At 41.3% G+C, this 17,556-nt stretch overlaps 1 protein-coding gene across 9 annotated transcripts in view; it reads right to left on the minus strand.

Moving 5' to 3' along the window:
- The window catches only part of CHL1 (cell adhesion molecule L1 like), a 127,932-nt gene that overhangs the window by 12,875 nt on the left and 97,501 nt on the right, over positions 1-17,556 (minus strand). For all 9 annotated transcript variants that reach the window (XR_013955416.1, XM_080605754.1, XM_080605759.1 and 6 more), the window contains 11 exons: positions 16,818-16,984; positions 15,332-15,497; positions 14,190-14,314; positions 11,951-12,052; positions 11,544-11,741; positions 10,480-10,550; positions 7,669-7,891; positions 5,317-5,432; positions 4,949-5,153; positions 4,590-4,712; positions 3,405-3,584 (listed from right to left, as the gene is read on the minus strand). Coding sequence is in view for 8 of the 9 variants with exons in the window: in XM_080605754.1 (XP_080461880.1) it covers positions 3,405-3,584; positions 4,590-4,712; positions 4,949-5,153; positions 5,317-5,432; positions 7,669-7,891; positions 10,480-10,550; positions 11,544-11,741; positions 11,951-12,052; positions 14,190-14,314; positions 15,332-15,497; positions 16,818-16,984 (1,676 nt within the window). In the remaining variant the exon portion in view is untranslated. The remainder of the gene's footprint in view (positions 1-3,404; positions 3,585-4,589; positions 4,713-4,948; positions 5,154-5,316; positions 5,433-7,668; positions 7,892-10,479; positions 10,551-11,543; positions 11,742-11,950; positions 12,053-14,189; positions 14,315-15,331; positions 15,498-16,817; positions 16,985-17,556) is intronic.

The following is a 17,556-nucleotide window of genomic DNA, read 5'->3' on the forward strand; positions in this document are numbered from 1 at the left end:
TGATTGCCCACAGTATTTTATCAAAAATAGATAAAGACCTTTGGTTGTATTAGAACATTTCATATGTGAGTAATTTTTGAATAAGTTTAAGATACTTCATAGGAAAGTGGTATTTCAGTCAAGGGAGTTTGCATTAGCTGCCAATGCGCGTGGTGTTTGGTCATGCAACAAGGATGCTATAAATGAAAGCTTTTCTATGGCCTACTTCTATTTCTCACTAATTTCAGTGGGTCTGCGTTCAACCCTAGAGACAATATTAAACTGTGGTTTTCCTCTGTTAAATAATTACAGGGAGACAGCACCTACTGACCGAGGCAGAGCTGCGGTGCAGGGGGCTCTGCCGCTGCTGCCAGGCACGTGCAGGCTGCAGAGCAGCACTGCTCCACCGAGGAATGAAGGAAGAGAGATGTGAGCGGAAGTTTTTCTTTTCCTATCGTACCCACTCACTGACCTTTTGGTAAAGATTTGCTAACCAAAGGGACGTGTAACTCCTGATCAACAAAAGAAAAAAAAAAAGAAAAAGAGAGAGAATCTGAATAGTTCATTCACACAAGAAGATGCTGCAACTGTAGTCAGAGAGTAGAATTTATCTGCACAGGGATTTATAGTTATTTAATTGGCAATTTTTAATTTTTTTTCACTAAATTCAGTCATTCTTGCCTGTCACTGTCAGGAAATGGTTTGCACAGAAATTACACGCTTGCAAAATTATCATTTAGAGCATAATAATTTACCCCAGTCAGACTTTTTTTTTTTAGAGTTGATGCATACACACTCACATATGTTCGTATTAAAAAAAAAAAAAAAGACTTGTCTCTCAGATTCCAGACTATGCCAATAGGGTTAACTACAAAAAAATGAGAGCAATAGAAGTGTTGCAGATCAAGTATATCAATGATAAAATGCGAATGATTTCATTGCTCCTACTTTGACATCTCCACTTTCCTGGCAGAATGCATTGTGAAATTCTGCAATACCCCTGGCACAGCCTGCACAGGCCATATCGCAGCAGTGGAAGCTATTCAGAGACTTAAAATGAACAATGAGAACTTTATGTTTTCATTACCAAAAGCGGGATGTACTGGATATGGAATCACTGAATCAAAACCCAAAGCAGCTTGGAGTCCTCTGTCATCGAGTTTCATTTCAGAGGGCACCATATTTTATATCTGTCATTTATGTGGGTCATTTTAAGCGATAAACTTTGACTTTTGAAATCACTCCATTTTTTCAAAGAGAGAGATTGGTTTAATTTTGAGCAATCACCTTGCTTCCCATACCACAGTTTAAAAACCCAAGAACGTCACTGAAAAGTGTTTTTTTTTTTTTTCAGCCTATCGTGTTTAGTTGAAAAATGTCCAAACAATTTAGCCAGCAAATAATGACACAAAACTCTAATGGCATTTCAGTGACAGATGCAGTGTCCTAACTTAAGGTGGCTTGAGAACGAGCAAATTTGTGCAAGGAGCACACATTCATCACAGAACTGGACCCTTGCAGCTTTTGCTAACTGTACTACTCTATTCTACATGTGTTCCACATGAAGCAGTTGTTGCCTTTGCTGAAACAAAGCCTTAGGAAAGAAGAGAATGAGAGCAAAATGAATGGCACCATTATTATAATTTTCAACATGTCATAAAGGGATGTCAAAAATCTGACAAGGTTACTTAAAGAAATAATAGACTTTCAAGTTGCCAAAATAAATCATTCTGACTGCCCAATGAAGACCAGAAGAGGTACCTAAGAAAGTAAAATTGTGTATTTTTAGCTTAAAAAAAAAAAAAAATCTTTTACTTTCCTTACTAAAGAATAATGTTAACCCATGCTCACTTTAATTCCTACCACAAATACCTGTATATTACAGCACGTCTGGAGTCTCCAGAACATTGGGGAAGGAGCTGACTTGTATAGCAAGGAGGTACCAAACAGTCTGCAAGGATGCAGTGCCTCACCTAAGGTGAATGGTATGGTACAGGCAGCCTACCAAGCACAGCCTCTGTAAGAGGGAGGGGATGACTAGAAAGTCTTGCAAAAAAGGCAAAGGGGATTTATCATCAAAACAGCAGTTTTTAAGGTCAAAGTCTGTAAAATCTACAGAGAAATACCATGATGTAATTTGGGACTTGGACATTCCGTGGGATGATTTTCCACACAAGTCTCATAGAAACAAGTAGGGAAACCCTGGCCCAGATTTGTTCACTATGCTCCAGCCTGGGCAGGGCAATTTCCTCAAAATAATATCTGTGGGACTGCAGGTGGAAGGGGAAACCACTGCAGAGGGGAGGAAATGCCTGTGTGACAGGGAAGAGCCCTGCGGTGCCGCTGCTCCAGCAGCTGAGGTCAGCCAGGACATTGCTCCTTCAGTTTATGCATCTGTTTGCAGAGATGTGCATTTTGTAACTAGATATGGAGCAGAGAAACATGTAGGGTAGCCTAAATTCAGCCAAAAATTGAGAAAAAAAAACAAAAAAAAAACAGAACAAAACAGAATCTTTGTTCCATCAGTGTAGAAAGACTGGATCCTGATCTGGGACCTCATAAGTTAAAGTACTTCGTACTTGTTTCTTTTGTACAGTTCCAGTCAACGAGGAGATTTTGCAGCTTGGAAGTCTGATAGGACATTGTGCAACAAGGACCATTTTTCTATTTTATATCAACATTGTTCCAGACTGTTATCATTGATAAAAATGATGAAGCCAGGGCTCTTTTGCTTATCACGTCCTCCTTCCCCATGGTAATTGCACAGCAATGGTTTCTGATTAATAGCAAGGACTTGTTCCTTGGTACCGTAGAGTTTTCAGACTTGCTGAGTACAGTACATTTTATTTCATTTCAGCTGTACGAGAAAGATGAGCTATGATACAGTGCCTGTAGAATTTCCTTTAAATCACCGATTGTCAATGTTTTAGGATGTGGTAAAAGTGGCACAAAAATGTTTACTTCCAGTCTCTGATAAAATAGTATTAAAAAAATGGATTAAATACCCTACAGTCATATTTACGTTCGTACGGATTTCCCATGTCACATAACTGTCCCTAGTACTCTTGGGAGTCCCCCATTTTCACACAAGGGCAGAATTTGTTTTTATAATATTGCTGAGGACAGATTTAGATCTTCAATTTTCTGTTCACAACTACATGCAATAGGCTGATCCTAGTATAGCTTGCAGAGCTGATCAGCAGGGACAGAAACACCGTACTTTATGGCAAATGGAGCAGATAAGCTCAGCTTTTCCGAAGAGCTGCGTGGCTACATTAATAACTTCACTGGTTGTTCTTATGGCAAGAAAAACAAAGTTATTTCCTCTAATTCCAAAGGAAATGTCAAGCCTGGAATATTCTCAATATTGTTTTCTGTTATTGTTAAAGCTTTATCACATGAAAGCATATTGCCCATTAACTTACTCCCTTGAGCCATCGTCAGTCCTTCTTCCGTGACCGGCTTTCCGCAGCCCTTGGCTGTGCAGGCCTTGACATAGAACTTGTACTTGGTGCTGGCGCTGAGGCCCGAGAGCCTCCAGCTGAGCGTGGACCGGTTCGCCACACTGATGTCACTCAGAGGCCCGACTTCACGTGTTTCATTTACTGAAAGAGAAAGGAATGTGAGGTCAGATCCGGCATCTAAAGCCTGCAAAGCCTCACAGTGCCAAGGGTGCTCCTGCTAAGGAGGCACGCTGTGGGACACCGCAGGGGTGAAGGCTGGGTGAGCACACTGCACCCTCCTGCTGAGCACCAAGATGGGATCACTCTGGCCCATGCCAACCTCCCCGTTGCTCGGTGAGCTATCACTGATCTTAAAAAGCTCCCTGATTCTAGATACGCACACAGTGAGTGGGAGGGAAGAATTACTGTCTCCTAGAACATTAATTATATATGAATTGCTTTTCGCTTTGCTTCCAAAACATCTGCAGACTTTCACCAGCAAGTTAACGGTGGCTGTTGTGTCTAGTTGCAGCTGGCAGCAGCAGCAGGAGGGGCTGTAGCTCCCAAACTGCGTGAATAGTTGGTCTGAAAGCAAGTCTTCTGTACATTCAGGACTTCAGATCTTACTCGATAACATGACTCAGGTGGCAATTACCTGCATTTCTGCCGAGCTACTGAGCAGGGAAGAGGTGCCTACTGACAAGATGTGAAAATCTTAATGAACACGGCCAAAGTGTTCTCACTACAAAGTGTTTTGTGTTGAAAAAATTTCAATTCAGTAAAAAGCACTGACAATTTATTGATTTTCTTAACTACCACATTAGGTATAACTTGTAAATATGAAACAACTGAATTAGCTAACAAAATGTAGAATAAGGTATGGCAGCAATGTGAGCTTACTTGTAACACGAACAGAAAACTTTTTGCTCTGGAAAATGACCTTGCCCTGCCCTCTAGCAGGCGGTGTGCACATCGCAGCTCGAAACAAGCTGCTCTGATGCTGTGGCTGTTACACAGATAAAGGAAACAGCCTTTCTCATCAGCCTCTGTTTTATATAGTTCTGCACATACAACACCCACCCCCACCCTCTTATTTTATTTTATTTTTAAAGAAACTAATAATGTTTGAATTCTAAAATCAAAAATCAAAACAAAACAAGCACATACTTATCTGGTACTGCAAAATGTAGCCAGTAAGGTGGCCGTTGGCCTTCTTGGGAAGTCCCCATGACAGAGTGACAGAGTCCTTGTCAAAGTTCATGATTTTCAGAAAACGGGGTTGTTCGGGGACTGAAGACACAGGGATTAGTTTACAGAGAGCACTGCACAGGTCTGTCTCTACATGTACTTGTTAAACGAGAATATAGTTTAGCTCAATACCTGAAGTTCCCCAAACTACAGTTCCCCTTTCTAGTGAACAGTTTTATGAACACTGGCGATTTTACAACCACTTTAATTTACGAAATCAAGTTGCTTTGTTACATGGACGATTTCAATTTACTCCCTCCCATCCCACTTTTTCTTACCTCCTTCTGGAGTTTCAAACACCACCGGAGAGCTTTCCGGTCCATCACCCTTGGAGTTGTAAGCCAGAACAGTCAAGCGGAATTCACTGAAGGGCTCCAGACCAGGAATCATCCCATAGTTTCTGTCTCCTACAAACGTTAGGAAGTGCTTCTCTGGGTGATGCCTTTTCCCATCCAGCATGCTTTTTGTTTTCCACCAACTGACCTGCATTGAGATTGGCATTTCTATAACTAATTACCTTTGATGGGGCTGAATGCTATATTGATTTCTCTCATCTTCCCAGAAATGAGAGATTGTGATCTATCATTGACAGAGGATTCATTTAATAGTTTGTTAAACTGCATGCAATTAAAGAGAAATTCATAACCTTATAGCCACTTAAATGTCCACGAACTCTGTCCCTTGGTATTCCAAACCAGAAGACTTTGACCAGTGTGCTGTTGACAATATCCACTGAGACGCCGGAAGGAGCAGCATCTGGAGCTGTAAAAACAGGAGCGATGCATATTAAAGATGCTTACGGGAGCTCAGTTTCACACCATTTGTATGCTACAGGGCTTGGCTTTCCAGCTCAAGCTGTGCCAGCTCATGCAGTCTTCCTGCAGGCAAGAAAAAAGTCATACCACCTGCATCCAGTGGGTAAAACAGGCCAATAAACATTATTTTGCGGTATCAGAGCTTTCTGCTGAGGGCTGGAATACAGGTGCACTGGGACATATGAATTTCTACACCAGTATTTATGATTTCCTGTTTCAAGTAATGCTTACAGTAGTGAGAAGAATAAAAAAAAAGAAAAAAAAAGATTAACACAGCATTCAAAAAGGCAATCATAGAGTGGTTTTTTTTTTTTTTTACAATCAATTTCATTTTATAGCTAAACTCATTAAACAGTAGGATTTTAATCACTGCACAACAGAGAGAGCTATTACAGAGCCTAAAAAAAGGGGGAAAAAAGAAAAAAAAAGGAATCCACTGACAACTGAATAGTAAGGAAGATTTTCCAGTGATAGAAGCAGATGTAAAATTAGATCCACCCTAGACACACAAAGCAAACACGCACGCTGTGGTGTCTCTTTATTCTCACTATCCTCCACCTCTTCTGTGATCCAGCAAATGGAGGAGAGGAAATATCACCAGGGCCCCCCCCAGTGTCTACCTCTCGCTGGGCAGGGGCTGCGCTCCAGCCCAAGGCCATCCCCAGCGCCAAAGCGCGATGCTGGTGAAAAACTCAGGAGGTTTTAAAATCAAACTGGAACTTTTTGACCATTTGGCATCACGTAGGATGAATGGAGCCACCTCACCACGGCTGCTGCAGAAGCTGCAGCAAGAGGAGAGGTGGCTGCAGCACCCCCAGTGACCACGGCGGTGGGAGTGCTGGCTGCAGGAGATGGCCGACAAATGCAGCTCATGGCCGTCTGGGCATCTCACTGAGCATAAAACACATGCTGGCCTTAGCAGGGTAAGCCACTGTAGGCTTTCCAAAGGCTATTCAGTCTGTCAGTTTATTTCATTTTGGGGAAAACAGTTGAAAGATTTCAGATTCTGCATGGGATGAAAACTGTCTGCCTTTAATAAGATTAATTGGCAGATCTGAAAGGCAGAGCTCTCGCTGACACCCCTGCCAACTGTTCCCAGCCTCTGCCACTAAGCGTTTGCAAATGCAATAACCATTTGTATTTGGGATCAGGGAAGCTTGGCACCCCACACTACCTGGCCACCAGGCTGTTTACTCCCTCAGTGATATAAATCCTTAAATCCTACAAAAAAGGTTCTTTTTTTTTTGAGGTGGTGGTAGTGCTTAACTGGGTTGCTTCCTAAAGGGAGGTTGGCATTTCATTACTGCAAATGGATACATTTCCAGTCGCCCAAATACCTTCTGTAGCCATGTAGTAAACACCAAAGGGGAAAGGCTGCTTTCAGAAATGCTGGGATGGCCCCAGGAGTGCCATTATCTGGTGTCCCACAGATCATATAAGGGTTGTCACAGCCCCCGTGACACCAGCATTAATTCTATTAGCAGAGAAATCCTCCTTCATGCTCACCTCTCACAATGGGAGATGATTATTAAGGCCCACCATGAAATTGGAGCTAGAAGAGGACATGTAAAGGGTCAGTATCAGAAGTGGTGGCTGTGACCTAGAGCAGCCCAGGCAACTATTATCTGAACGTGGGTAGCAAGGGGAGAAAGCTGCTGTGGTTTGGCCCAGACTATGCACAGTTGGCAAAGCCCAAGAGCAGAGGTGGACCAGTGCTGAGAAGCTCCATGGAGAGGGCTCGGAGCAGGAGCAGGCGCAAAGCTAGGCCTTGCGGTGGAAGAAGATTTCTCCAGAGACAGGGGGAGGCCTGGGAGGGGGCTGTGCCACCAGGGGGGCACAAAAAGCTGCTGGACAGAAACCCAAGCTAAAGGTTTGTCCCACTGAGCTCAGCACAACTAGTGCTGCAATTCACAGACTTCTTCATGGACTGTGGCCTTCAAATGACTAGCCACATTAAATCAGCACTGAGATGAATAAAATCACAAGGGATGTGTCCACAAAGCTGGAGTCCACTGTGCCCAGCACCAGAAGTGGCTGTGTGTCTGGCAGCCCAGCACTCTCAGCAGTTGTATTTGGGCATTTTGGCCGCAGGCTGCCCAATCTATTGCTCCCCGTCCAAACATTTTGTATCACAAGACTCGCTCACACAGCACATTTTTCACGGGAAAGTTCCTGTTACTTACTGTCCTCTCCCGAATATCCAGTGGTGACGTTTGGTTCAGGACCGGCTCCTAAATTATTTACTGCTTGGACCTTGATCTCGTAGGGCACGAAGGTGGGGGTGTTCCTCAGGGTAAGGGAGTGTTTCTTCACCAATTCTTCGTTCCAGTCAGTCTCGACGCCCAGCTGCCGCCAGCTGACTTTGTACTCCAGCCCTGGCCCATTTCGCTCCGTGGGCTTCAACGGCTGCGGGAGAATGGGAGATGTTAAAAGAAACCGCCAAGTTGTTGGGGTTGGTTTATTTTGTTTTGCTTTGATTATTTTTTTTTCTGGGATGTAAACTGCATGCCTTTTAGCACAACTGAAATGCATATTTTGGCATAAGGCTATTTGTGCCTTTTAGTACAGCTAAAATGCATTTTATCTTAGAATTTTATCTAGCACAGCAAGTTGGGTCATTAAAATTTAGATTTGTTCTAAATATGCACCAAATGCTTGAAATTATGCCTGGTCATTTAATGGGCAACTGCTGTGCTATCAGTTCTTACTGATCAGCTGAAGACTTCGTCACAGCATGGTTCTCATCTAATTAACACAAATTTATAAAATATTAGAAGACATATAACAATGGCTTGTCACGAGACATAACTCCAATTGAATTTCTTTCTCTGAAAGTGTACCTCTTTAATTAATAATGGTAATTGGTCACATGCATTACCCCAAAATGATGTGTGTGTGTGTGTGTGTGTTGGGGGGAGGTTACTAGTCCATTGAAACATCTGTGGGTATTTTCCACCACATAACCTACTCTTAAAAATATTTAAGTGATACGTTATACATATCAAACACATAATGCCTGATAGGTAGCCAAGACACACACAGAGCCCAGATCAGCACACCTTGGTCAGAGAAGTGCAGAAGCCTGAAATGAAACCACATCGACCGAGTGTCAGCAGAGCACCGTGTCCCACCGACCGGCTCACCCGCTGATTCTCATGCGTGAGGACTGAAGGCAATGCAAAGAGCATCCATAAAACTTGAACAGCCCTCAGCAAGGCATGCCAAAAAACAGTGTTGTTACATGGTGTTAATTTATCCTATGAGTGGACTCACCAAAAACTCATTGGATTCTGTTCAGCTGGGGCAGGACAATTATAAGCAAACCTAGCTCTGGGGCATCTGCAAATTTCCTTTTACTTGCTCTGAGGGTACAAGGACCAAAGCCATGCACCCTTCCATTTAGGACCTTCAGGATGACTGTGGTGAAAGGTCTGGTATGCCAGACAGCTTTCTAACAGGCAGTGCTGGGTTGAAGCTCCTCCACAGCAAAGATCCCAGGGAATGGGATTTGCAAGAGAAGCTGGAGAAGTAAAAATTCCTACTCAAAAATAACTTCTGGTTTGGAATTAAATTTCAGCACTGCTTGACTCCTATTTTGATCTCCCTTAATGCTGCAAATCCTTGGCTGAAAAGCTAGTCACTAATGCTCATCTGGTCTCTTAATCCAAAGTAGGCAGATTAACATCATTTTGCAGTCTTTGTCTGCCAGAAATAGTTTTTTTTAGCAAATTCAGTGCCTAGCATTTTCTCTGGAAAGTGTGCAGAGAACACCATAAATAAATGAACATCCTGTTTATGACATTTAAATGATTCAACGAGATTTAACAAAGCCTGTCCATCCCATTCTCTCTCTTTAGCCTCAATTTTCACTTTTACTTTTGCCGTGTCTGAGCTGGGATTATTGGCAGGGAGGGTGGTTCCTTCCCTGCTCAGCCAAGCCTTCAGCCCACTGCTGGTCCCAGCAGCATCACCCACCCATGGTGAGTACCACCACTCTGCTTCTCCTCCAAGGAGCAGGTTTATCTTCCCTGACCCTGGACTATGGCAGTCAGCAAAAATACACTTTCAAATCCAAGTCAACAGATCTAGAGGGCCACCTCCTTTTTGGCATGATTATAGCTCAAAGTGCAAATTTGCACTGGGGAAACATTTATTGTTCTTTGCTGCGAGCAGCAGATTGAGAAGTAAATCTCATGTAAATTGTGTTTAATTCAAGCCACAAAAAAAATATGCTTCCTTCCACAGTTGCTGAAGCTTGTGTTAAATGGAGGAATATATATCTGTCTAAATTGTTGGCACAGAAGCTGTAAGCTTAAAAGCCAGAGAAATTGAAGTCTGGAAACCATCCTCAACACTTTTATATGATTCCTTTGACACACGATCAGGAACTGTATCTGCACTCCTTTAGCTTGTGGTGTAGAAATTCAAGCTCACGTTTTCTTGGCCAGGTGATCTGAGTCATTTTCAAACCTCCAGGCTCAAGGAGCAGAAACTCTCTGCAAATGGTCCTCACCTGGCCCTGGCTACTCCTCCTGCAGAGCAGGGTGAGACCACAGCTATTGCAAGCACTCCCTTGAATGCAAGAAGCACAGAAGAGGAGCATACTCTGGGCAATTCTCAGTGTACATGCAGGACCTCTGTATTTCCTTATAGCCTGAAAAGTTTAGTTGTAAAAAATTGCCTTTTGAAACAAAAATTAAACTAGGGATGGAAACTCAGATGTCATTTAAGTCAATGGTAATTTTACCTTTGACTTCAGTAGCATCAGTGATTCTACCTATGGAATTTGCTAGTGTTTCCTAAAAATCATTAACTTTTAATGGGAGGAAGGGGAGATAAAGTCTAGGGAACCATTATTTCTCTCTCTCTCTCTTTTAAAAAATGTATTTACATTAAAACAACATCCTGATAAATTTCATGCTGCCCTAGGAACTGCTGCTTGAAGAGAGGACCTATTCTCAATATTGTAGAATTGACAGACATGTTTGCATTACCTCCCATTTCATCACCATTTCATTTGGTTCAGAAGCTTCAACTCGGATGTTTTCTGGGTTCTTGTCAGGAGCTGGAACCACACAGATAATAAGGTTAGTATCCATATTTCTGTTTTTATTTGCATTTGTTATTTAAATAGTAAACAAATATGTATTTATTAAATGCATATTTTAAAACTTTTCTTGTTTCTGTATTTCTGAGAGCGAAAAACACCTAAACAAAGAGTGTTCATGAGCTTAATTACTTGGATCAGCAAAAGCTGCTGTGAACGAAACGAGTTGTTTATGCAGTTTTGATTCCTAAGTGCCCCTGTTGGTTGGAGCCACCAGCTAACATGAAACTGTGACTTTTGGATTTCAAAGCACCAGATGTAGGGGGATTATTAGGAAGAGCTTTTTCTCCCTTTGGGGATAGTAAACAGAAGGTATATCATTAGTGGGGCGCACACAGCTGAAAAGCTGAAGAAAGACCTGGAATTGAAGTGAAAGGGGAAAAAAAGAAAGAAAAATGCCGGGGAATGCAAATGCCAGGTTGAACAGTTGGCCTCTAAAATGACTTTCAGGAATACAACATTTTCTGTTACGGTGAGAAATGCACTGTGAATGAACGCTTTTGACAAGCTTATAGCTGCTGAAAGGCTCCCCATAAATCCTGAAAATTCTCTCTAGCACCTGCTTGTCCATAAATGGCTGCAATGGGCCTTAAAAGCGCAAAATCAGCAGAGTTCAGGAAAGCTTTGTGTTACAGGTATGTGGGTAGGAAACACACTGCTGGCCATGGCAACATAAATTCCTCATTTTGGCATCCCCAGACTGATGTCGGCAGCTGCAGGGGTGAATCCTCTCTTTGGGGAAGCTACTGCCTTGGCATGCAGGACGGCTGGATTTGGCTTTGTGGTGTGCAGAATGCTTTAGTGTTTCATCTCCTACCATGCCCATTGAGCAGAAAAAGTAGCACAAGCAACCTGACATCTTTATGCCCCTCAGAAGGAAAAGAGGGCAATGCTGTTCCTGCTAAAGCATTAAGAATATTCACATAAAAAAAACTAGATGGCAGTGTTTACCAGCTGGAGGCGTTGCATAGCGCAGCGATGGTTTACTAGGCTGGCTCCTTCCAACAGCATTCACAGACACGACACGAAACTGGTAATTCATGTATGGGACCAGGGTCAGAAGGGCTGTGGTGTCATTTCCCGGGGCTCGGGTCAGCTCCTGCCACCTCCCCGGCTCCCACTGACTCTCTTCATACTCTATAATGGACTCTGGGGAAGAGAGAAAACAAAGCAGAGGAAAACAGGCAGCACCCGTATGAACTGCTTATAAATAGCAGGATGGAAATGAACTTAGAGCAAATTAACTGTCACAGGAAAACCGATTAAGGACGGCTTTGAGCACGGTTTGATTATTCTGACAGCCGTGATGTGTCATTATGCTAAAGGATGTAAGGTGATGCTACCAAAATCCTTCATACCATTAACAGGGCTGTTATGGCTGGCCCCAGCCTTCCAAGATAGTCGAACACTTCGGTTTTGATGTTCTGAGAGCTGCAGATCTTCTGGTGGATCAGGAACATCTGAGACACAACAAAGAGCTGTCAAGAGCGTGGCAATTATCCCTGTTTATTTGGTATTTTTGAAAGGACTGGAACAGCAAGCTCCAGTGAAGGCAGTTGTAAAACATCTTCTTATTTCAAAGTGGACAGGATTAGGAAAGTAGGAATTGCTTTTAAAGATCCTGCTTTGTTACAGAAAAACACACTGAGTTTTCTGTTTCTGCTTTCTCCCCTATAAATGCAATATCCCTTCTACAAGTGTATTTCCATCTACTCTCATTATCTTGCTTAGAGCAACAGATTTTTCTTTGCAAATCATCACTAGGATTTATATAATCACTAATAGATATTGACACTGCTCTCAGCAGAAAGTTATATTAGAATCGCTTGGATTTACTGTGGCGCAAACCAGAGTGCTAGGAGGAGGCTTGGCTCTCACAGTTATTGAACCTGGCTTTCAGAGCATGAGTGAAAGGATAACATTCATTATCCCAGCCATGGGGACCTATATTAAAAGGAAACAACAAAATTCATTACTTGCCAGCTCAATTAGTGCTGTCCAGAGAATATATCGAGTCAGTTGTGTAGCTCGTGGTTGTTGTGATAACTGCACTGCACCTCCTGGGGACTAGCGTGGGACTACCCAAGCCTTGAGCACAGGACTATCCTGCTGCTGCTCTGCACGCACTAGAGCTCGCTTTTTATGTACGCGGTTATCAATTTAAAATCTGATTATATTGGATTAGCTTGGTAATTGGATTGTATAAAATCTGATGTAAAAGAACAATTTCTTATTGCAGGGGGCTGATGGTTACCCCTCATCCCTCCAAAGTCGCACACACTAGTCCTCCTTAAACATGTAGTCCTGAACACAAAACTGCATTCACCAGGAAAACAATCTCAGAGCTTGTGCAGGAAGGCTTCCTGGGCATGAAGCTAGAGTTTCAAAATCTAAAAAATGTACGGACCAACGAAATGAAATTACGCAGCTCTTGATGGGTGTTTGACCTCCTTCTGCCCCAACGTTCTAACTACATTTTGGTTGATAATGTCATTTCTTACAGGAAAAGCATCTGCCTCAATGAATAACACTGTCCCTGTCATTGTGAAAGCAATTAGTAGGGACTAAACAGAGTTTTTAAAATAACAACCTTGAGGTTGTTTTTTTTTTTTTTTTTTATATCTCAGGGTACATCAAAAATTTTAAAAGAATATGTTTGTGTGCTATGGTATATGGTGCTATGATTTTGTATTTGAAGACAGTGATGGTATATCTTTGAGGTATCCATCCTGCTATCTGTTCATTAACAATAGAACAAATACCTAGAAATATTCTAACAGAATACATCTTCTGCGCTCATTTGCCCATATTTTGATATCTCCATCTGTTCCATGTTTAGTTCTTTAGTCATCTCACAGGTCTTTCATTGCAAAAGAAGCCTGAATTGTTTCATTTGGAAAATAACAGATATTGTTAATCCACCAAGACCTTTCTTATGTACAATACATAAGAAAAAAACAAGCACAAGAATGTTTTTCCCCTTCTGTAAATCAACTTTTTAAAAAGAAATAAAATGCTTCATGAAATTTTCATAAGTAATGTAACAGTTTACAAACATTTTGAATTATATACTACTAAAGAACACAGTACCGTAAATAATGTGCATAGCATCTTCTTAATTTACTATTTACTAAAAAATACCATTCATTTAAAGTGTGAAAACATCCTGAAAGTCAGACTGTCTTAGCTCCTGTTAGCAATCACTGACAGAAATAAACAAAAATATAAAACAAACAAACCCTGAAATTAAAACAACACAAAACTCTCAGCAAAATAGCATTCTAGTGATTCTCTGATGTCCTTAGGTAAATGTTAGAGGCTGATGTTGCAAAGGACTGCACATCACTACACAAGTTCATCTCCTTAATTTTGAGCAGCCCTTCAGGACAGGAGACTGGTGGTAAGGATGCTCAAAAGCAAGGTCAAGCTTCAGACTCTGTGGGTCAAGTCCTTTCTCTGCTATGAATTTGCTGTTTGCCACTGGGCAATAATTTATTACTGAGGTTTGGTAACTGAAATGGGTAAAAGAACTAATTAAACAAAAGTGCACACACTATTGCACCAACCTGACTGCACACTAGGAAAATATTCTCTTACCAAGAACAATTAACCGTGATTCCGCTGCGACACTGTCTAGGGAAGTGCTAGCCACACACGTATAAACTCCTTGATCCTCCAACGTCACAGTTGAAATGAACAGTGTATCCATGTCCATAATTATCCTACAGGGCAAGAAAAAAGGCACATACAATTAAAAAAATACATAGAGAGAAAAATATGACACTGTTCACTGAAAAACAGTTCATGAAAAAACTTGGTAAGGGAACATTTTGAATAACATAATTGCATGTTAGGCTTATTATTTTAAAATGCGATTGTAGTTGTATTATACACTGTGCTGTAGACTATTATTTGTATTTTGTAGCAATTTAGCCTGCATGGCTGGAAGTTGGCATGTCTCTCTTGATCTAAAAAGAGCCACATTGATATGCATCAGCTGAGGGTTTGGCACATAGGGTTTTGGCACATCATTAATGAGGGAAATACACGGGCTTTATATATACATTTTTAAGAGGGCTGAGTAAAACCCAGCATTCCCAGCCCACGTGTGTCACGTCCTATGCACCAGGGGCAGTTGGCCTTAATCCAGGCCCATGGGTTCTGTCAGGGTGAAGACTGATCTGGTCTTTACCTGGTACTCTCTCTCTACCTTCTGTGGCCTCAGCAGTATCCTCTTCCACCCCTCCTGCACTGCAGCATTTAGGAAATCACCTTTCTGCTGTGACTCATTAATAAAGACATCAGTGTGCCCACTGTGGGACCTTTCATATGGAATAAAGTCTAGGCTCCATCCCATTAAAGGGCCAAACAGGCATAAACACAGGAAAATATTAGTTCAATCCAAGGGGAGAAACAAAATCACAGTTGACTACACGGAGTTTAGAGTTATATTTCTGGGTTAAACCAACATTTATACAGCATTATACGATGATAGTGAAAGAGAGTAAACAAAAACAACAGTAATAATAATTTTCCAGTCACAGCTTAAAACTCATACAGATGCATATATATTTATGTAGACAAAATGCAGATCTATTCATATATCGCATGAAGAATTCCTGCAGATATAAATTTGCATTTCAAGCTATTAAGTTTCATGTTTATTAATACTCATGTTCCAGCACTATACAGCATTATTTCAGCTGAGCTCGAGAAAACTCTTGTTCTTCCCTGCTTACCTGCTGTCTTGCGTGCTGTTGACTGGCAGCTGATCTCCATCTTTCCTCCAGGATAATTTGAAGCTGTTTTTCAAGTGTGAATCATACTCAGACTGACATTTCAACAAAATCGAATGTGATTTCAACACTCGGGGGTTCTTCGGAGTAACGACAATTTTTGTAGCATCTGGTTGATCACAGAAAACACTTTGATTAGGAGAGAGAAACTATTACATTAAATTTTCACCAAGCACTTCATATATAAAAATCAACCTCAGGAGCAATGATCATATCTTCATCCATCTATCTATCTCTATATACAAACATTTCAAGCGGAGGAGGTTGGTTTTGAAATGGAGATTTGACAGGATATAATTTTATATCTTGAAAATTTCTATTTTAGTTCAGTCCCAACCAACATATTCAAGAAACACGCGCGCAAACACACAAAGTCACAGGTGAAAATCCTTGTTAGCAGACTGTTATGAAATGGATGATAAAAAAAGCTTGAATATGATTTTTATGTCCAATTGTCATTTGAAATAGGCTTTGGCAATGACCCAAGAAAAATTACAAGCTTATTAAAGTCGAGTGAGAAAAAAATATTGCAATCAAGTTTGTTCTTTTAATTGACTCTAATCTAAATGCAGAAACAGATGAATAAGTAGGAAGAAAGCACTTGGCTGCACTTCTCTTTACAGTGAAATATTGCTTTGTGAGAATTTTATTGTACATTTTCATGTTTATTATAACTGTAAAACTTACAAAGCAAAGAGACTGGCCTGAAATAGAACACAAAAAGACTTCTTGAGTTAGTTACAGCAAATCTGCATCTGAGAGTGCTTTTGAGGACTTTGTTAATTGAGTATTGAAGTTCATGGTTTTTTTCCTCCCCCTGTGTTAACAAATACTTGTCAAGCTGATAGTCTGGCAAAGGCCCACTGCAAAGCCCCGTCACTCATCCTGCTACAATGCGCTTGGTGTTTTACCAAGTTTTGGATGTACCTTCTGATCAGCGTGTTGGAAGCAGCATTAGGAGAGGAGGAAGCCCATGGCTTTGAGAAAAGCAGCTGGGGAACCTGTCTGTCTCAGCAAGGACTCTACCAAGGTCATGTACATGAGGAGGGCTCTGAGCCCCAAGAGCCACCCAAGAACCTGCTCTGAATGTAACAAGGCTGATGGCAAGAAGGAAGGAAAATCCTTTCAAGATAATAAAGTTGAAGGATTTGGGAAATAAGCTGCAAGTTTTTGGTGGCTTGTGTAGCTTCTGCAAGTGTCAAGAAGAAGGTAAACATCACGTATGAGCATGGAGAAATCACAAACAAAAATAGGGGTAATACTAACTGCTACACATATGTGAGACCTATGGCAATTTTAGGTCTTAATGTACAGAGAATTTATAACCTCATGGAATATATCAGTATCTTGGACTGAGTTTTTACTAAGTACTTATTTAATGAAAAATTGTAAATACCAAAGGTCTTTCTGTTCATAAGTGAGATATTACCTCTTATATCCAGATTCGCTGTGATTGCTCTTTTTCCAACCGAGTTTGCAGCCCAGCAAGCATATGATCCTGAGTCTTCTTTCTTTGTTTCTTTGATCTCTAGGGTGCCATTTTTATTTAATTCGTAGCGTAATGCTGAGAGTGGCTCTATGCTATCATCCTTAGTCCTAAAGAGGATAATAGTTACAGCTTATTTCTGGGGTTGTAAGAACTATTATTTCATAGAAACATAGAATGGCTCAGATTGGGAGGGACCTTAAAGATCATCTAGTTCCAAACCCCTGCCATACGTTTTCATATTTCATGGTTTGCAGATAGTGCAGGGGACTCAGGAGTCTGGGGTCAGCAAGTCACTTTACCTACATGCAGGCAAATCATAAAGGGACATAAGCTTTCTGCAAACCTAAAATACACTGACAGTGTCTACCAAGATCTTTAAACTACTCTGGCTGAGTCTATAATCCATAGCTGTCACGTGCAATTCTATTGCACCTGTCAACTGCTATGGCAGTCCAGTGATTTCCAACTGCATGGAACCATTTCCACGTGAACGTGCTCTGCAAGTCATTGCCTTTCAACGCCAGCAATGTGTCCAAACTTTACAAATTACCAACGTTAAACTAAGACTGATGAAGCTGTAGCAGGATTTGGCTACATAAGGCATGGTTCTGCTTATGAATATCCCAACACCTCTTCACACAGGAATTGAGGACTTTCATTAACTTTTTTTCCGCCCCCT

The sequence above is a fragment of the Anser brachyrhynchus genome, assembly GCF_964034855.1.
Source record: "Anser brachyrhynchus genome assembly, chromosome: 10".
NCBI classification, from domain to species: domain Eukaryota; kingdom Metazoa; phylum Chordata; class Aves; order Anseriformes; family Anatidae; genus Anser; species Anser brachyrhynchus.